The sequence below is a fragment of the Nomascus leucogenys genome, chromosome 20, assembly GCF_006542625.1.
Source record: "Nomascus leucogenys isolate Asia chromosome 20, Asia_NLE_v1, whole genome shotgun sequence".
Classification (NCBI taxonomy): Eukaryota; Metazoa; Chordata; class Mammalia; order Primates; family Hylobatidae; genus Nomascus; species Nomascus leucogenys.
This window is the reverse complement of record NC_044400.1, coordinates 79049194-79069904: the sequence shown is the minus strand read 5'-3', so window position 1 is coordinate 79069904 and position 20711 is coordinate 79049194. Positions and strand designations below refer to the sequence as shown.

The following is a 20711-nucleotide window of genomic DNA, read 5'->3' as shown; positions in this document are numbered from 1 at the left end:
AAATAACTCTAATCATTTCCCTGTTGGGAATTTGTCAACAGGTTCCTCCATCTGGCATCCGGCGTGTCGACAAGCAGCCAGAACTGAAGACAGAAACAAGGTTGGTGGCATTTACTGGTGTCTCTGATGTACTCTTCACTGCTCCTGCACTATCTTTGTACAGTTAAGAGGACACTGACCAGATTCTACAGGCTCATTGTCCAGTCCCACAGGCTGCAGGATGGGGGCAGCCAGGCTTAGGAGGTGGGGAGGGTAAACAGGTAGACTGGTGAGCAATAATACAGGTGGAACAAGGGTGTCTTTGTTTTCTGTTGATATCACAGAATACCACAGGCTAGGTAATCTATTTAAAAAGAAGTTAATTCAGCTCATGGTTCTGGAGGTGGGGAAATCCAAGAGCAGGGTGCGGCATCTGGTGAGAGCCGTCCCATGGCAGGAGGGGGAGAGGGGGCAAGAGCTCGTGAACAAAGAGGAAAAGGGGGCCAAACTCCCGAGATAACTAACCCACTCCCACAGTAACGGCAGCAATCCATTCAAGAAGGCAGAGCCCTCATGAACAGTCACTTTCCAAAGGCCCCACCTCCAACACTGTCACAAGGGACACCAAGTTTCCAACACACGAATTTTGGAGTGCACATAGCAAAGAGGCATCTAAGAGCCTTTGTGGACTGGCCTGCTGACCTTTTCACTCATTTGGTGAACTCCAATGGCTGTGAAAATTTGAGAACAACTACAGTGTTGGGGGGCCCAAATAGTCCCCAAGACCACCCTCACATCTGTGAACCCCGAAAATTCGAGACAGGTCTCAGTTAATTTAGAAAGTTTATTTTGCCAAGGTTAAGGATGTGTACCCGTGACACAGCCTCAGGAGGTCCTGGTGATATGCGTCCAGGGTGGTCAGAGCACAGTTTGGTTTTATACGTTTTAGGCAGACGCAAGACATCGATCAACGCATGCAAGATGAACGTTGGTTCAGTCTGGAAAGGCTGGAAAACTAGAAGCAAAGGCAGGATGACTCAAAGCGTGGAGGGGGCTTCCAGGTCATAGGTAGAGAGGAGACAAGTGATTGCATTCTTTTGAGTTCTGAAAGGAGGCAATCAGATCTGCATTTATCTCAGTGAGCAGAGGAGTGACTTTGAATAGAATGGGAGGCAGGTTGGCCGCAAGCAGTTCCCAGCTGGACTTTTCCCTTTAGCTTAGTGATTTGGGGCAGTCCCTTAGTGGTCTGGGACCCGAGGGTGGTCTATGGCCCCATCCGGCTGCTGGTCCAGGGACCTGAGGACACCCCTAAGGCCCACAGGTCAGGCCATGTCCTCATCCTGCTGTGGATCTCAGCAACCCCTGGCCTCCCACTTCCTCCCGAATGTGGCGTGTCCCGTAGGCCTCATCCAGTCCACCAAGCAGGCTACCTTGGGAGTCCTGAGTGACTCTGATGTGCTGTAGCGGCAAGTCTGGGCTCTTGTTTGATCAACTGTGCCTGCAAGGAACAAAGTGGGGCATAGAGAGTGTCTGATGGGGTTCGGGACAGCATTCCGATGCAGGCCTGTCTGAGCGAAGCTGCAGGATGCCCAGCATCTGGACCCTTCCTGGAAGGCCAGCTCCCCTGCTGGCCGGCTGAGCAGGCAGGGCTAGAGATCTGCACAGGGGCAGGCAGGGGCCCTGGCTTCCCACCTGTGTCCCTGATGCTCTCCTAGCGGCTCTGCTTTTGGCAGGGGAGGGGCCCCAGGGGAAGTCTGCCCTTTTCTGCCTTCCACGGTAGCAGAAGAGTCGTGCAATGAAATCCCACAGTGAGCTTGGCCAGGATGGCAGCAGCTAGCTGGCACATTATGAATTTCGTTGTCCTCTCAAATGGCTGCTGCAGTCCATTCTAGAAGCTACCCTGAGGCTGCCCTGGTTCTCAGGGATGAGCAAGGCAGCAGCCCTTCCCTCAGCAAGCCATGGCGTGTGACTCCAAAGTGACCACAGGGCCCGCACCGTTTGTGAGATCTTTCCATGCCCACCGAAGGCCTGTGGAAGGGACCTGAGTGAGGGAGCCTGTCATGCCAAGGCCACCAGACCACACTGTGGCTTGCATGTGTGCATGGGGACACCACCCTGTCTCCTGATGATGTAGCTTCAATGAGTGGAGGAACACCAGGGTCTCCGTCTCAAGTAGAATTAGAAAAAACAACGCGGACACATGTGGTGTAGTTTTAAAGAGCGGAGAGTTTAATAGGCAAGAAAGAAGAAAGGCAGAAGGAAGAAGCTCCCCGGTATAGAGAAAGCGCGGGGGTGCTCCAAAGCCAAGACAGGGAACCCCAAGTGGGGTGGATACCAGTCAGGTATATATAGGGGCTTGAGGAGGCAGTGTCTGATTTGCATAGGGCTCAGGCAATTGGTTTGACCAGGCATGTCATTCATGTAGCCCATGAAAAAGCTGGCCCTCCTACCCTAGCTTTTAATATGCAAATGCAGGGTGCCCTGATGTTCTACACACTTGGGGATATGTGGGGGCGGCCATGCTGCCAGGAACATGTGGGGCAAGGGCAAGAAGGCATCAGGAATCGCCCTGTTTGGGTGGACCCAGTTTCTAGTGGCCTGCATTTGCGTATCAAAGGGTGCCGGCCTGGCTCTAAGAGCTGCTTTGAAAACAAAAACTTCCCAAGGACCCCTTTTCCTTTCTATCTGCCTAAAATAATTTTTTTTTTTGAGACGGAGTCTCGCTCTGTCGTCAGGCTGGAGTGCAGTGGCCAGTGGCGCGATCTCGGCTCACTGCAACCTCTGCCTCCCAGGTTCAAGCAATTCTTCAGCCTCAGCCTCCTAAGTAGCTGGGACTACAGGTGCCCGCCACCATGCCCAGCTAATTTTTGTATTTTTTTTTTTCAGGTATAGACGGGGTTTCATTATGTTAGCCAGGATGGTCTCGATCTCTTGACCTCGGGATCCGCCCTCCTCGGCCTCCCAAAGTGTTGGGATTACAGGCGTGAGCCACCATGCCCGGCCCCTAAAGTAATTTATTAATAACTCCTACCACACTGAAACCGACCAGGGCTAGAAAAGGGAGCTCTGTGGCCACAGCCAGGACCCCTCAAGGGCGGGGTGGGGGGCGGCTGGCACCAGCTCCCAGGTTCTGGCCCCTGCTGTGGAGCTGGCCATGGCACCTGCAGGAGGCCTGACTCTGGCCAGGCGGCGGCAGCAGCTTCACTGTCCGCACTGATGCCAGCCCGTGCTGACCTCCGGGTCACTGGCCTCGGGGGCGGGGGTCACTTAACCGCCGGATGCTGCCAGCAGAGGAGGAAGGAGTCCTTGTGCTCGGGGGCCTGTGCAGGCGTCCTTGTTGTCCTTGTTTCCTGGGCTCTGTTTGCAGTTGCTTTTGAAGCAGCTATTTTTAACAGAGGGCTAGTTGGCCTCTAGCTAACACGGGGAGGCGGCGCAGGCTGAGAGCAGCCGGCCTCTTAGCGCCCAGTGCAGGGACTGGCGTGGCTCCCGGCCTAATGGTCTCCGTCCCATTGGAGCTAATTGTCCCAGAGGGCCTGGCACTTCCTGGCCTGGGGGTGGGAGGGAGAGCCCTTCTGCTCTGTGTTGTTCCGTCAGGTGCAAACCAGTTAAGGAGAAAATATGCAGAAGGCAGGCAGGCCTGGCCCACTCCTGGCGGCATCAACCTCACTCGTTTTTGGAAACCCGACACCCAGTGGAAGTAGCTTCTCAATGCTACCTGCTAGTCCAGAGGAGAAATGACTCGCAGTTCTAGCCCCTCTGTGCCGGCTCCTGGGGGGCTCCAGGACCCTCAAAGGAGCCTCCATCCCTGCCTCAGGGTTGCTCTTCAGCAAGAGGCCGACCCCTGAGCACCCGGCCCCAGGCAAGGTTGCAGTAGGGAGGAGGGAGCACTCACTATTCTCTGCAGCCTGAAGGTGGCCCTGATCACATGGCTGCCCCTTCTGCACCATGGGGATGGGAGCTCTCCCAGGACAAGGATCTGTCCACGGAAAGAGAGAAACTGTAAAATACTGGAAGAGATTCATTCTGAGTCAAATATGAGTGACCATGACACAGCCCTCATGTGACCCTGAGAACAGGCACGCAAGGTGTTTGGGGTGCAGCTTGATTTTATACATGTCAGGAAGACATGAGACATCAATCAGAATACATGTAAGATTGACAGTGGTTTGGTCCAGAAAGTGAGACAACTCAAAGCAGGGGCTTCCAAGTTATAGGTAGATTTTAAAACATTCTGATTGGCCGTGCGCAGTGGCTCACACCTGTAATCCCAGCACCTTGGGAGGCTGAGGTGGGTAGATCATTTGAGGTCAGGAGTTCGAGACCAGCCTGGCCAACATGGTGAAACCCGCTCTCTACCAAAAATACAAAACTTAGCCAGGCATGGTGGCACGTGCCTGTAATCTCATCTATTCAGGTGGCTGAGGCACGAGAATCGCTTGAGACAGGAGGCAGAGGTTGCAGTGAGTCGAGATTGTGGCACTGCACTCCAGCCTGGGCAACAGAGTGAGACCGTGTCTCAAAAAAAATAAAATAAAATGTTCTGATTGGCAGTTGGATGAAAGAGTTAATATCTATAGAAAGGAATGTCTCTTTGTGGAGTCTAAGGTTTTGTCATGCAAATGAAGCCGCCAGGTAGCAGGCTTCAGAGAGAATAGACTGTAAATGTTTCTCATCAGACTTAAGGTCTGCGTTGATGTTAAACGCTGGTGGGCTTTTCCTGAATTCCAAAGGGAGGCGAGCATAGTGAGGCATGTCTGAACCCTGCTTCCCATCATGGCCTGAACCCGTCTTTCAGGTTAACTTTGGGGTGCCCTGGCCAAGTGGATAGAGTCCACTGAGATGGCTGGGGAGCCCTAGCATTTAATTTTTGGTTTACAGACAGCATGTCAGACGTCCCTGGCATCTGGCCAGGGTGCTCAGCGGAGGTGAGAAGGATGTGGTCCTAGCCGCCCTGTTCCCAGTGCCAACACCCCCGCCTTGGGTATTTGATCATATGGTCACTCAACACACAAGTCATGAAGCACCTATTGTGTGTGCTCTGGGACTGAGCACTGTGAACATAGAGGTGAATAAGACCTGAGGGGTCCCTGCCCCCAAGGAGCCCCCTGTCTGGTGGGGGAGACAGACATGGATGGGCAGGCTCTGATGTGCAGGATGCTCAGAGGAGCCGTGACCGAGAGGGGCCCGGGCCCAGCTGGCGGTGGTCACAGGCGGCTTCCTGGAGCTGCGGCTGATGGCCCAGTCTGGTTCTGGCTCTGGGCGGTGTGTCTGAGGAGCCAGTGATCTTCAGGGGACTGAACGTGGGTTTCAGGACCCTGGGGTGGGAAGGGGGTGGCCCTGTGCCTGTGGTTAGCCCAAGGTAAGCCCCAAGAACGGTGAAGGTGGCCACAGGGACAGCTCAGCTCAGAGGGGTCCCTGCTCTGGCTGGGGGCTGGGTGACTTCGGTGGAGGAAGCCTAGGCCAGGCTGGTCCTGTAGGTTGTGGGTTTCCAAGGTGTGTCTCCTTTGGACAAGTTAAGAGTGAGGCCTGCCCCGTGCACAGAGGCCTCATTGGTGGCTACTGTGGGTGGGAGTCCAGGAGGAAGCTGGCGACTATGGGGGCCGTTGAGGAAGGAGGACACAGGCTTGTTGAGACCAAACGCAGGGCTGTTCTGGCTGAATGGGAGCGAGACGGTCCCAGCAATTCTCCGCGGTGGCCAAGGGCGGTAGAGCGAGGCTTGGCGTTGGAGTTCTGCTCTGCCTCCTCCCAGCTGTGTGACCTGGTGCAAGTCACTGGCCCTCTCTGAGCCTCAGCCCCTCGGCTTTCACGTGGAGATGAGAGGGGTCAGACCATGTGACCCTAATAGCAGGCCTCCCCAGTGACTGTTGAAGGACAGCTGCCTCCCTGGGGCCAGGCAAAGCTGGTGGGGGGGGATTGGAGCCAGGTGAGCTCCCAGCCCTTCCATTTCTGTGGGTCTGAACAAGGCGCTTGTACTGGGGCCCGGGAGAACATATGGATATTGAGTTCCATTGCCAAGCACCTTTGTGCGATTGGAGTTGGGTAGGGAGAAAGCCAGAAAAAGCTCCAGCCTCCTCCCACTGGGGAAAATCAGGCCTACTCAGCTCCCTTCTGACTCCTCCCCACCCATCACAGAGCTGGGGACTGAGCCCAGAGAGGGGAATGGGACAGTGACCTGGCTGCCCCGCTTAGACCCCCCTCAAACATGCAGAGAGCAAACCTGGCCCCTGGCCCTGTGCCGAAACCCACCAACGCTCCCTCTCTCCCATTTGCACCAAGGCACAGTTGGAGGCTGTGAAGCATTCCCCAGGAGCCTGGGAGACTTCCTTGTGCTGCTGTTAGTGTGCTCGGCTTACGGGAATCTTTCTTCTAAAACACCCCATGTTCGTCTGCTTTGCAGAGAAGAGGGTTCTCTGTCAAGGTCATCTCCTGAGCCCACCTTGAGCTGAAATAATAGTGGGGAGAATTTTTCAGTGCTAAGCACCTCACGTGCCTCATCCCTGATCTAATCCTCAGAAACAGCCCCTCAGGGAGCTGTTGCCGGGGGATGGAGAAGGACACTGAGATGCAAAGGGTGTTTCAACGTATTCATATAAAATGTATGCAGCCACCATTTTGGCCTGTAAAACATTCAACCTGGCCGAGGAACAGTGGGATCAGCAGATCCTATGTCACATACCTCAGAACTAGCTGTCTACTTTTCAAATAGCAGGTGGTGTTGGGCCATCCTGGGCATGACTGAGGACCCAGCCCCTGCCAGCCTGCAGAAATCCGTGGTCCAGGGGGCAGGCAGACCCCAGAGTTGATGCCCATCTGGTGTGTAGCACCAGGGCTGAGGGAGGCCCAAGGAAGCTGGGCAGGCCTCATAGAGGAGAAGGAGGAGAAGGAGGAGGAAGAGGAGGAGGAGGAGCAGGAGGAGGAGGTGGCGGCAGAGGTGGCAGCAGCAGCTGCCAAGCTTAGGATATGAGGAGACACGGGGCGTGGAGAGGAACTGGGCTGGTTGAGCGGGGACGAAGGCAGAGGTGGCGGACAGGCGGTGGAGTGTCACGCCCACTCCCTCCTCTCCTTCCTTTCTAGATACAGAATCAAGTTTGCACTCAGGGTTGCCCAGGCGCCACCCGCATGCCTCACAGCATTGTCCTTCCGCTGCTGCACGTGGCCCCACATCCGGCGCTGGTGTTGCCCATCCTCGCTGGTGTGCGCTGAGTGTAGGAGGCACTGGCTGTCACCCACGCCAGCCGCTGCACGATGCCCAGCCTGGGTCAGGCAGCTGGGGCTTCCCCGATCAAGGCACCCGGCCTGGGCAGCCTGCACGGCAGAAACCCACCTTCCCACAGCTCTGAAGCCCAAAAGGCCAAGGTCACAGGGTTAGCTGGGGTGGTTTCGCCCTCGTTGGCTCGTGGATGCTGCCTTCTCCCTGCGCCTCTACGTGGACTCCCTGTGTGTATCTGTGTCCTGATCTCTGCTCGTAGAAACCCCAGGCATAACGGATTAGGGCTCATCCTAGCGACATTTTAAAAACCCTGTCTCCAAATACAGCCACATTCTGAGGTCCTGGGGGTTAGGATTCAACCTACGAATGTGGACACAGATTGGCCCATCCACTGTGGTGCCTCCTGGGCTGCAGGCACCGCTGCATGGATGGACCCCTGAAATGGGTGGGACAGAATTGTTGGGGGTGGCAAGAAAAGGGTCTGCTCAGAAAATGAAAGGAGGGAGATGCAGTGGGGGCTGTGGTTAGGGTGGGCAACCATCGATGCAGCAGAGGACATGGGAGCTGTGGGGAGAGTGAGGGCTGAGCTCTTGGCTGCTGAGGGCTGGGGAGGCCTCTGTGGAGAGGGGCTCCTTTTGGACAGGGTGAATAGGAGGCATGGGGAAGGCCAGGCAGGTGGCCCAGGAGTGAGGGCTGAACCAGGAGAGGGGTGTGCAGCTCCAGTGAGAGCTGAACCAGGAGAGGCCCCTGCCCTGCAGGTGGGGAGGGATAGCAGGTGCAGCCAGAGGTGTGGGGACCACAGAAGGAGCGTGTCCACAGGGCTGGAAGGGGCTGAGGTGGGGGGAGAGGCAGGACAGTCACAAAAACCATCAGCCCAGGGGACACAGCAGGTATGGTCCGGGAGGGAGGAGTGGCCCCAGACAGCAGCGAGCATGTAAGGAGGACACAGGTCCCAGGCGTGACGGCAGCAAAAAGGCCAGGACAAGCCCAGAGGTGCGGTGGGGAGGGTGGCTGCCAGGGGCCTCCGGGGGCCATGGGAGGGTCAGAGGGCATGGAGGACAGAGCTGGGGGCCAAGCTAGAGAGGGTCTTTAGGGTGACCAAGATGGTCCCGTGTTCCCAGGAACCTGGGCCAGTGGACTAAGCTGCAGCGAGTCCCCATAATCCCGGTGGAAAATGACACCTCTGAGCATAACCGGAGCTTGCAGAACGGCTTGGCCTGTGCGTCACTCTGGTCCCGTGTGGCCCCCCACGTCTGCCTGATGCTAGCTTTTCAGTCATTCATCTGAGCCTGTGTGTTTATTCTAAGAATTCCTTCAGCCCCAACTTTATTTATTTTATTTTATTTTTTTTTGAGAGGGAGTCTCTCTTTGTCGCCCAGGCTGGAGTGCGGTGGGGCGATCTTGGTTCACTGAGCTCCACCTCCCGGGTTCAAGCGATTCTCCTGCCTCAGCCTCCTGAGTAGCTGGGATTACAGGTGCCTGACACTGTGCCCAGCTAATTTTTGTATTTTTAGTAGAGATGAGGTTTCACCATGTTGTTCAGGCTGATCTCGAACTCCTGACCTCAAGTGATCCACCCGCCTTGGCCTCCCAAAGTGCTGGGATTATAGGCGTGAACCGCCGTGCCCGGCCCAGCCACAACTTTAAAGAAACACCCCAGTGCACTGGTGTGGCTGCTGGAGTGGGACTCCTGACAGTCGCCTCTGAAGTCCTCGAATGTTGGTACATGCCTTCAATCTCTTCCTCTCTCCTTTCTCAGGAAACCAGAACTTCCTCAGAGAGCATCATCTCTGTCCCTGCTTCCAGCACCTCAGGGTCTCCGAGCCGTGTGATTTATGTAAGTCAGGGCTTTTTTATGGGGACGGCGGTGGGAGGGTGGAGAGAGAAGCGGGGCCCAGCGGCCGTGGCTGAGCCTGCCCCTAAGAGAGTTCCCGGAGAACTGTCATCTGGGGCCTGAGGTACGGCCATTGCTCTTGTCCCTGCTTTGGAGTGGAGGTCGGTACAGACTTTATGAGTTTGACTCAAAACCTGAAACACAGACATGTTTGTTTGACCTGGCAATTCCCCTGGGAACCTGTCCCCAATTATCTGGTGACGATCCACACGGTGGTGTGTATACAGCTGTTGTTTATAGTGGGGCAGACACGTCACATCAATGGCCGACAGGGCTTGCCAGGCACCCAGGCGGGACCCTGCAGGTTTTGCAAATAACGGCACAGATCTGTGTATATCAACACGCACGCGCTCCCAACGTGTTCCCTAAAAGAAGCAAGTTAAGACTGATGCAAATTATGTGATCCCATTTTCGTTAGAGAGAGAGAGAGAGACAGTGTGTGTGTGTGTGTGTGTGTGTGTGTGTGTGTGTGTGTCTGTGTGTGAGCCTCACATGCTTCCATAATCACATACAAATATAAAAATGATTGAAAACATTTTAACAAGTTGTTACCAGAAATTTCCTCTGGGTGGTGGGATTTGAGATGGGAGATTACTGTTACTATTATTTGCTAATATTGCTTGTGTAAATACCAAAATTCCTTATCTAGGTGAGGACCCCCAGGCGCCAGGTGAGGGATGGCTTATGCGGTAGTGGCCAGGGGCCATCCAGGACTGCCATGGAGGCTGCCCCTGCACCGGAACCCAGCACTGGAATGGCTGGTGACTGGGACAAGCCCCTTCTCCCCTCCCCATCCCCACCAGGCCAGGACCTGGGTTCTTTATGCCTCAGCAGAGGCTGGATGTGCTGGGTTTCCAGGCTTCGGAACTTTGAGACAATTTATTGGATCCGCTGTCTGCTGTGCTTCTTTTCTGCCCTCCTCTCCTGTAGTGGTTGGACACAGGGTCCTTCCTGATCTTAATCCTGACAGTGCCACTGAGGGGTGCACGAGTCCTCAGTTACCATGATGCACTGCTGGCCTGGAGGGTGAGTGGCACTGTGGCGCTTGGGATATGCACTCCGAAGCTCAGGCGGGCACGTGAAGGCACCGGGTTGGCTGCGTGCCCTGGGCGAGGTGCCACCTGCCTGGAGCCTCTGGGAGCGCCTCAGTAAGCCACGGAGATCCCCGGGCACCTTCGGTCCAGGGCTCACCGGGGCGCCGCCTGGGTGGCAGTGAGCACAGCGCCTGCTCAGAAGAAGGCTGTGGGAGACACTCGCTGCCGTTACCATTACCATCATCTGTGTCAGCCTCCTGGGGGCTTGAACAACAGAAATAAATTGTCTCAAAGTTCCAGAGCCTGGGAACCCAGGATCAAGGAGTTGGCAGGGTTGGTCTCCCCATCCCTGGCCTGCAGGCGGCCGTCCTCTCCTGGCATCCTCACGGGTCATCTGTGTGCATCCAGGTCCTGATTTCTTCCCATGAGGACACCAGGCAGATTGGATTGGACCCACCCTAATGGCCTCATTTTAACTTGATGACCTCTCTTAAAGCCCTGCCTCCAAATGCAGTCACATTCTGAGGTCCTGAGTGTTAGGACTTTACCGACATAGAAATTTGGGGAGACACAGTTCAATCCATAATACCATCATCATCCTCATGAATAATGATTATGACAATTATGTGAATGAGATCATGTTTGTGTAGGGGCAAAAAGCTGTGATCTGTTTCCTCACCTGTTGAAAGGGTCACAGCTGACACTCCTATAACAATAGACAAGTTAACAAGAGAAAAGCATGACAGATGTATTTAATCAAAGTTTTAGGTGACACAGGAGCCTTCAGAAATGAAGGTCCAAAGACCCCGGGAGGGCTGTCCTTTTTAATTTTGGTTTTGAAACAAGGTCTCGCTCTGTCACCCAGGCTGGAGTGCAGTGGTGAGATCATGGCTCACGGCAGCCTCAACCTCCCGGGGCTCAGGCGATCCTCCCACCTCAGCGTCCCGAGTAGCTGGGACTACAGGCATGCACCATCACACCTGGCTAATTTTTGTATTTTTTGTTGAGATGAGGTCTTTTTATGTTGCCCGGGCTCGTCTTGAACTCCTGGCCTCAAGCAATCCACCTGCCTCGGCCTCCCAAAGTGCTGGGATTATAGGTGTGAGTCACCACACCTGGCCAACACTGTTCTTTTTTTTTTTTTTTTTTTTTTTTGAGATGGAGTTTTGCTTTTGTTGCCCAGGCTGGAGTGCCATGGCTTGATCTCAGCTCACTGCAACCTCCACCCCCTGGGTTCAAGCGATTCTCCTGCCTCAGCCTCTCGAGTAGCTAGGATTATAGACATGCGCCACCATGCCCAGATAATTTTGTATTTTTGGTAGAGACGAGGTTTCTCCATGTTGTTCAGGCTGGTCTCAAACTCCTGACCTCAGGTGATCCACTTGCCTGGCCTCCCACAGTGCTGGGGTTACAGGTGTGAGCCACCGCACCTGGCCTATTTTTATGCTTAGATTGGATGATAACTGGACGGCCATGTAGAAATGTGATTGGACAAAATATATGTGATCTGATGGGAGTAGACTGAGTGGGGAAACAGCAGGGCCGTCCGCTCAGATGCTTCTTGACCTCTCTGGGGAGCCCTTCTTCCTCCAGGTATAGGGCGGGGGTCTTAGGACCCACTCTCAGGTGAGCTAGGTCAGAGAATGTCTCCATGGCCAGGTCATGCACAGAATGAGGGAAAGGTTAGACTCATGTTTCTAGGCTTCATGGCTGGCTTTGGGGAGGAGCTTCTAGTTTCTATGACCCGCCTTGGGGAAGAGGAACTCTGGTTTCTATGGCTCACTTCAGCGGGGGCGGGAAGGAAGAGGGTGAGAGACAGGAGGGCAGGAGGCGATCAGAGAGACCGTGCTTCCCGAGGCCTTCCACTCTCCCTTAGGTCAAAGTCCTCAGCGTGCTGTGGCTCTGTACTTTGGGGTATTGTTTTCTGAGCCCCAACATTTGCAAAGCCACTCGGCATCCTGCCTGGTGCCTGGTAAGCGCTCATTCATGGTAGCTGCTGCTGTTGTCGTTGTCGTTGTTGGAACCTGCATGGCATATAGTAACTGCTCATTATATATGAGCTCTTTTTTTTTTTTTTTTTTTTTTAACAAACTGGCATTTGCAAGTGGAGTGGTAGTGACTGTGTGTGTGTGCAGCAAGCAGTGACAGTGGCCTCTGTTGTCATGGTCACACTTTCAAGGCAGAGCTGGGCTTGGAGCCCACAGGTCTCCGTGACTCCAAGGCTTGGGTTTTTTCCAGGAGACCCCGCTGCTCAGTGCTGTAAACAGCCGTGGTGGCTCCTTTCTTCTTGCGTCAGGCAGTTACAAGCATGGGCGAGCACAAGCTCCCAGTGGAGCCCTGGGGACCCAGCCACCATCAGGCCAGATGGCATCCCTGTTCTGGGTAGGGGAAGGGGTTCCCGTTCACAGGAGAGATCAGGGCAGACCCAAGTGCGGGTTTCAGGTGGGAAGGGATGTTGGTGGGTGAAGAATTTCTGCACCAGTGGGGCGTGCACTTGACCCAGGTCAACTGCAGCCTGGTGCACTGTGTCTCAGCTTTGATGGACTTCCTGCTCGGCCAGGTAGGTGTGCTCACAATCCAGTTTTAAACAGAAGGCCTCGAACAAATTAATCCAGTCTCCCGGCTCTTAGCTTGACACAAGAGAGAATGCGTGGGGTGCCATGCTGCCTCCTCTTGGCCTCAGAGCTGCCGAGGGACCTGCCATCAGTGAGCCCACGTCGCTGATGCCACTCTGAGATATGAGCTGACTTTGCAGCCTCTAAGTGGTAGAGCCACAATGCAAGGACACGTGCTCCCAATTCTGACACGTGCTCCAAGTACCATGGTCAGCACCCAGCCTGGCCGCATCCCAGCCCTCCCAGGGGCCAGACAGGCCAGAAGCCCAAGCAGCCTCACTTTCTCTCCCACCTTGGGGTTGGTGCCATGTGAGTGGGCACTGCACACAGTCCGGCTCTTCACCAAGATGATGTGATCTGGTGGGCAAGCCCTCCTTATCCCAGGTTTCTGCCCTGCTCTTCTTTTTTTTTCTTTTCTTTTCTTTTTTTTTTTTTTTTTTTTTTTGAGACGGAGTCTCCTCTGCTGCCCAGGCTGGAGTGCAGTGGCACGATCTTGGCTCACTGCAACCTCCACCTCCCAAGTTCAAGCGATTCTCCTGCCTCAGCCTCCCAAGTCACTGGGATTACAGGCACATGCCACCATGCCTGGCCAACTTTTGTATTTTTAGTAGAGGGGTCTCACCGTGTTGGCCAGGCTGGTCTCAAACTCCTGGCCTCAGGCGACCCACCTGCCTTGGGCCCCCAAAGTGCTGGAAGTACAGGTGTGAGCCACCATGCCTGGCCACCCTGTTTTTCATCTCACCTCTGTTGGTGTCTGTCATCAACCTACTGTGTGCCTGGCCCCCTGCTCTGTGCTGAGTCCGTCTCAGAAAGGGGCCATTCCATGTCCCCATCGGGTGTTTTGCAGATTGCAGCTGCCCAGCCCTGCCTACTGTGGGTGGTTGTCAAATGCAGCATCCCCTTCCTTCACCGTCGGGAAGGGACCGGCTCCCCCTGCCATTCACGTGCACAGGAATGGACCAGAGCCCACCGAGTGGCTGCATCTCCTCCATGGACCGTGAGGGCTTGGCAGGCAGGGGCTGCGCCTCGTTCATCTTAGTTTCCAGGATTAAATGTACACACGGTAGACCCTCCATAAACCATGGGGCTTTTGGACATCACCTATTTTACTGCTCTTTTCTTTCTTCCAAAAGCAATCTGCATTTATTTTTAAAAAAACAGTAATCAGCACACCAGAGAAAATTAAAGCATTTACATCCTGCCAGCCACGGTGGCCTTGCCGATGCTTCTGAGGCACCCTTCAGGTCTCGCTTCTGTGTGTGTGTAATTTTTATAACATGGGGTCACACTGAACATATTATTTTGTAACCTTTATTTCAACATGGCAATAGTGCAGAGTATAAAGGCAACGTTCTTCCATTCTGTGTGATCATTGACTGGGTTATATGGTAATGATACTGTCGTAGGTGGCCATATTAGTGTGTATTATGCTGGGTGGAGTGTGGGAAGGAAGAAGGCAAAGAGGAAAAACCCTCTACACACACACTCCAGAGGCCTTCCGCCAATCAGAGAGTGCAGCCCGTTGTCATGGCAACCACCCAAGGACTTGGCGTGGGGGAAGTGGATCTGCAAGGCCACTTAGCAACCTGTCTGGGGGGTCGGGCAGGGGCTGTTGGCATCCTGCAGGCTGCCCTCTCTGACCCCTGCTGTCAGGGCCAGGTGGTTCAGGGAAGCCTGAGGAAGGCCGGGAACTAACCCAGGGCAAGGCGGTCCCCTATGCTGTGGGGCTGGACAGGTGAATGCTGTGATCATTGCTGCTGGGAGGGGACGGAGGTGGGGTAGGGAGGATGCAAAACACACCTCTCCAGGCATCTGGCTGAGAGTTCACCTGACTTTTACAAATGCTTGATTGGCTTGTGTTCAATTCACAAGCCTGCTGTCAACCTCACAGCTGGGCAAGGGACTCAGTGATGAATCCTGGGCCTCCAGGAGCCACTGTCTTGAGGGGATAAGGGACAACTCAACAGATGAAGATCAACACTAACTTGTTGCAGGGGGGTGGGGAAGGAAGCCTTGAGGAGGGGCCCTCACTGACTCTGGAAGGACCAGAGGCAGGGCTTAGGGAAGAGGTGTGGGAAGGGCACATCCCAGAGAGGGAACAGCGGGTGCAAAGCCCCCAGGCTGTGGGTGACTGGGAGCTGTAAGGACTTGAGTGCCAAGTGGCGTGGATAATTGGGTGAACAAGCGTCAGAGTTCCAATTTCCTGGAAGGCAGAGGGGAGCTGCTGAAAATCCTGCAGGATCAGATCTCGTGATTACAAATGGCTGGCTCGGGATTGGATCTCAGGTCTTTTGAACCCTGCCCCAGGCTCCAAAGGGGCAGCCAGAGGTCTGAGATATCAGAACTTCTCTCTCTTCATGCAAATCACAAATGGCAGGGTTCACCCCAAGACCTAATGTCTCAGGAGAACTCTCAAGCCTGGTGATCAGGGAAGACTTTGTGGAGGAGGTGGGCTGGGGACTAACAGATCCTGAAGAATACAGGAAAGCTGGAGTAGGGGGCTGAACCTGGCACACCTGGGGACATGGGGAAGAGACAGCTTAGGGTGAAGCTGCCAGGAACAGGAAGGCCAAGTTTGGGGGCCATAATGAGGGCTTGCATTGTCCAGCTGAGGAGGGGGCTCCTGGAGGGTTTGAGCTGAGAACACTGGGCTGCATCTGGGCCTGAGAGGCATTCCCCCTGGGCAGTGAGGCCTGGAAAGGGGAGAGCTGTGGTGGGGAGCATGGGCTTTGGAGTCAGACATCCAGGGTCATGTCCTGTCCTACACCCTCTGGCTCTGTGACTCTGGGCAAGTTACCCAACCTCTCTGGGCTCTGGCTTCTACATTGTGAAAAGGAGCTTCTGTGAGCATCCCTTCATGGCATCATTGTGTTTTGCGAGCAGATGATAGAGGGCTTGGCTCAGTGCATGTCTCGGGGTAGAGAGCTCATCGTGTCCAGAGGAGGCTGAGGCAGAATCGAGAGGCAGCAACAGGGATCTCCACCAGAGTCACCTGCAGCTGGAAAATGCCCCCGGCAGCTCTAGGGAGCCCAGAGCCAGGGAGAAGGGGACACGCAGGGGCAAGAGCACGTGCGCGGTGCACAGTGGGGTACCATGGAGGAAGGCTGGGCAGAATCAGAGCAGAGAGCAGCACGCACCAGCTGGACCTCCCTGAGCAAACACAGGGGTTCTCCCAGCATCCCGCATTCATTCAGCAAGGGCAGGAGCGCCCCTGCGGGCCAGGGTAGGCCAGGGGTAGACAGGACAGAAGGGCCCCGGACCCTGCTGACGGGGTTTCCCAGCTGACCTGTCAAATGCCAGGTGCTTTGCTGCAGGCAGCATGTGAATGTGTGTGAGTGCGTGTGGGCATGGGGGGCGGTGAATATGAACTTGCTTGGTGAGGGTGGGGTGATTGTGTGCAAGTATGTGTGGGCAGGTGTGCATGCACATTTGTGGGTGAGTCTGGGTGTGCAGGTGTGTGTGCCAGTGCGTGAGGGTGTGCTGGATGTGTGTGAGTGAGCCATGGGTCTGGGGAGTGATTGCATGTGTGAACACATGTCAGTGTGTGGGTGTGGACACGTGTGCTAGTATGTGGGAGGGGGCCGGCATGTGAGGGGGTGTCTATACCTCCACTGTCTCAGACAGGCATGTTCTGTGTGTGGGGCTATACATGCACATGTGTGTAGTGCATGTGTGTGCCTGCATGTGTGTGTGCGAGTGTGTGCATGCATGTGCGTGCGTGTGTGTGCATGTGTGCATATGTGTATGCACATGTATTTGTAGGTATGTATCATCACCCTTTGTATCCATGCATTCCACATCTGCAGATTCAACCAACCTCAGATTGAAAGTATTCTTAAAAAACAATAAAAATAGCAAACAACAATAAAAAAACAAAATAATATAAAAATAATACAGTATTTTATTTATGCAAATAAAATCATACAGTATAGCATCCATTTACCCAGCATTTGCATTGTGTTAGGCGCTACAAATCACCAAGAGGTGATTTTAAGCAAATGGGAGGATGTGCACAGGCTACATGCAAGAACCACATAATTTTATTTAACAACCTGAGCATTTGAGGATTTGGGGATTTGAGGAGGGTCCTGGGACCAATCCCACATGAATAGTAAGGGATGCATGTGTGTTTGCCTATATGAGTGTTTGTGTGTGTGCAGTGCGTGTGTTTGCATTTATGCGTGTCTGTTTGTACATGTGCATGCATGTACACATGTTTAAGCCATGGATGAGTCTCACTGCCTGCCAGACCCCATGCCAGGCACATCACAGGCGTGGCCTCCTTGACCCCAGAGCCTTCGTGTGTGATCATTTCCCTCACTTTGTACAGAAGGAAACTGAGGCTTACAGAAGACACTTCCGCAAGGCCTACTGGCTCTTTTGTGGCTGGGCCTCAGGACCCAAGCTTGCCTGCTCTGGAGTTCCCTGTGCTTTTGACCCCGTCCCCATTTCGCCTATACCAGGAGCTGGGGGTGAGCTCAGACTCTGCCCAAAGCGCTGTGACCCCAGCACCCTCCTCACAGCCGCTGTGACCCCAGCACCCTCCTCACAGCTGCTGGAGCAGCCACTGCCCTCTGGCTTTGGGGGCACTGTCCTGTGGGATGCATCTGGCTTTGGGGGTGCTGCCCTCTGGGGTGCATCTGGCTTTAGGGGCACCGCCCTCTGGGATGTGGGTCTGACTGTCCCCTCCTCAATTCTTTTTCCCCCCTCAGGCCAAGCTTGGTGGTGAGATCCTGGACTACAGGGACTTGGCAGCCCTTCCTAAAAGTAAGGCCATCTATGACATCGACCGCCCCGATATGATCTCCTACTCACCCTACATCAGCCACTCTGCAGGGGACAGGCAGAGCTACGGCGAGGTATGGACCCTGTCTGCATGGCCCTGGACACCTGTGCCCCCAAGTGCTGCCCTGCAGGACAGGCGCCATCCCTAGTGTGTGTCCCATGGGGCCAGAGCCACTGCCGTCTTCACCACTCACCCACACACTCAGCCTCTTCACGCCCATCAGATAGCCACGTGCACATCCTATTTCAGTAATGCCCAAGGCACTGTGGCCCCAAAGCTGCCATTGCTGAAGGAGTGAGCCTGGAATACCTCCTTAAATGGAGCAGAAAGTAGGAAGCATGCTGGTTTGTAGGAAAGATGATAGTGACTCAGTGAAAATCTCGAATTTTCTTAAGTATTAGATTATTTTCATAAAGCATGAGATGCATTTCCTCTGTAGAAGACTCTTGACCCATGCCACCCTCGCTGCCTTGGCTCTGCCCCATGCCCCTCTGCCCCATGAATTCATGAGCCAATGTGACCGACCTGGTCGAACCGCAGATTATTTATTTCCCGGCACGCCTGTGGACGGTGTTCCTTACTCCTCAGAGGTCTTTTATTCAGAGCTGCTCTGTCCATTTCCTGTGGAATGCATTGTTGGTTTTTGCTTTTCCTCTTGTGGTTCTGAGGTTTCAACATGACCGTGGCTGCCTGCGGTAGGAGGAGGCATTGCCAGGCTATTGGCCCGAGCGTGTGTGCTCTTGACATGCGTGCTGCCAGGCATGGGGGGCTGCCCGGGGTGGGGAAGCTCAGCCCTTTCAAACAACGTTTCCCTTGGGCCTTCTCTTTTTGAGACTTTAACAAGGGACTCTAGGGAAGCAAGAGCTGAGACTCCAGGGCAGCGCGTTCGATGTGGATGGTGTGGGGCGAGAAAGTCATGGCTGCTGGGTGCACCTGCCGAGCTCAGGGGCTGTGCAGGGAGGGTGAGAAGAGCTCAGGGCCAGCAGGTGCCCTCCTGACTTGCTTCTGCCCCTGTGGATCACAGCATTTGAGGATGTGGGTGACAAGCCCCACTGACAATGAGAGGGACCAGTACGAGGAGCTGAGGGAGGGCATCATGACCTGCACCCACCTACCAACCACCTATCTGCACCCACCTACCTGCCACCCACCCACTTGCACCCACCTGTCTACCACCCACCCACCCACCTGCACCCACCTGTCTACCACCCACCCACCTACCTGCACCCACCTACCACCCACCACCCACCTGCACCCACCTACCTACCACCCACCCACTTGCACCCACCTATCACCCACCACCCACCCACCTGCACCCACCTACCACCCACCAGCACCTACCTACCACACACCCTCCCACCTGCACTCACCTGCACCTGCCTGCACCCACCTACCACCCACCTGCACCCACCTACCACCCACCCACCCACCTGCACCCACCTACCACCCACCACCCACCTGCACCCACCTACCACCCACCACCCACCTGCACCCACCTACCACACACCTCGCTGCACCCACCTGCAACCACCTACCTGCACCCACGTGCATCCACCTACACCCACCTACCTGCACTCACCTGCACCCACCCACTGCACCCACCTGTAGCCACCTACCACATGCCCAGGCTGCATGTTGGCTTTATTGTCCAACATCTGGTCTGCGCCTGGACCAGATGCTGGAAGAGAGTCTGTGAGGACTCGCGACTCGGCCACAGGGCTAAGACCCAAATCCAGTCCCTTCTTCCCCGCAAAGACCACAGGAAGTGCTGGCTATTTTCTCAGCACATCATGGCGCTGTCTCTGGGACGTGCGATTCAAGCCTAGAGGACTAGCCTCACGCACCTCCTCCACCTCCTGGCAGCCTTGGGGCATCAGGCACACCCCTTCCTGAGTGCGTGTGTCCCTGTGGGAGGGCTCTGTGGCCATGAAGGGCCACATGCAGAAGTGATGTGTGTGGGGGTGGGCTGGTATCCCTCCCTGTCCTGCTCCGGGGTCTCATGGTATGACCAAGACACAGCTTCCAGGCCCAAGTGGACACGGGCCCTTAGCTGTTGTCACTGAGGTTTCTTTCAGCCTCTCTGGGGCTGCACCCCTCAAATGGCAGGACATCTGTGAACCATGGATGATCCTGACCCCAGGACCTGTCCCCAGAGGGCAGAGAAAGGACAGGAAGGGAGGGGCTGTGGCTCGGCAGTCACCCTCTCCCTCTGGGGAGACCTGGGTTGGCCTCCCTGCTCTGCCAAACACTGGCACCTGTGTGTGAGCTTCCGCTCTCAGCCATAAAGTGCGACCCCATGGGGCCTGCCTCGGCAGGTGGACAGGGCCGGGCTCCTGGATCAGGTGTGTCCATACAGAGCTTCCTCTATGCCAATGGCTGGGAGCAGCCTGAGGTTTTCTCCCTCGATTCCATCATTTCACCCATGGCCTTCAGTTTCCCACCTCCCGTGGCACAGGGCGGCACAGGGCTGCACGGGGCCCGTGGCAGCCTCCCAGAGGCCATCGAGTTATTGTGCTGTAATAAGCATGGTTCCTGTGAACAGAGTGCCTCCCCGCTCTGCCGTGGGAACGGCATTCTCTTTCCCAATGCTTGCTCACCTCACAAGGGCTGTGCTCTTTCTGGGCCCCTCCCACCTCCATGCCCCTCACTGAACATATATGCCGGTGGTGGTGGATGGGGTGCCAGCCTGGGGAGACAGGTCAGCCTGCTGTTTAGGGCCCAGGGCCCCCAGGGCAGAGCCGGCCTCAACCCTGCAGGTGGTGGTGGATGGGGTGCCAGCCTGGGGAGACGGGTCAGCCTGCTGTCTAGGGCCCCAGGGCCCCCACGGCAGAGCAGGCTCCAACCCAAAGGCTCCTGGTCGCCCTCTGTCTCTGCTGAGCACCTTTTCTGTCTTGTCCAGAGAAAACCGAGGTGATGGGCCCTCGGGATGTTGCTGCCCGTGCCCTCAGCCCGTGTCTTCCTTTCGGGAAAATACATCTTTGTGGGAGAACGGTGGGACGTGGGGGTGGCCAGGTGGAGACAAGCTCTGGGCTCATTGGCATGAAATCAGTTTCCCCGGAGGCCTCTTTCTCTGAGAAGAATTAACCATGTTTCTCCAAAGAGAAGGTTCTGGAACCCTGACTTGTGTCTCTCGGGGTAGAGTTCTTTTCCTGTCTGGAGGATCAGGGCTCTGTGTGGGTGTTTGCGCCTGTGT

General features: G+C 55.3%; 1 protein-coding gene across 20 annotated transcripts in view; it reads left to right on the top strand.

Annotated features, from left to right (window-relative positions):
• ABLIM2 (actin binding LIM protein family member 2) overlaps positions 1-20711 on the top strand; it is a 189118-nt gene that overhangs the window by 102754 nt on the left and 65653 nt on the right. For all 20 annotated transcript variants that reach the window (XR_004027220.1, XM_030800851.1, XM_030800864.1 and 17 more), the window contains 3 exons: positions 42-100; positions 8949-9026; positions 17445-17591. Coding sequence is in view for 19 of the 20 variants with exons in the window: in XM_030800851.1 (XP_030656711.1) it covers positions 42-100; positions 8949-9026; positions 17445-17591 (284 nt within the window). In the remaining variant the exon portion in view is untranslated. The remainder of the gene's footprint in view (positions 1-41; positions 101-8948; positions 9027-17444; positions 17592-20711) is intronic.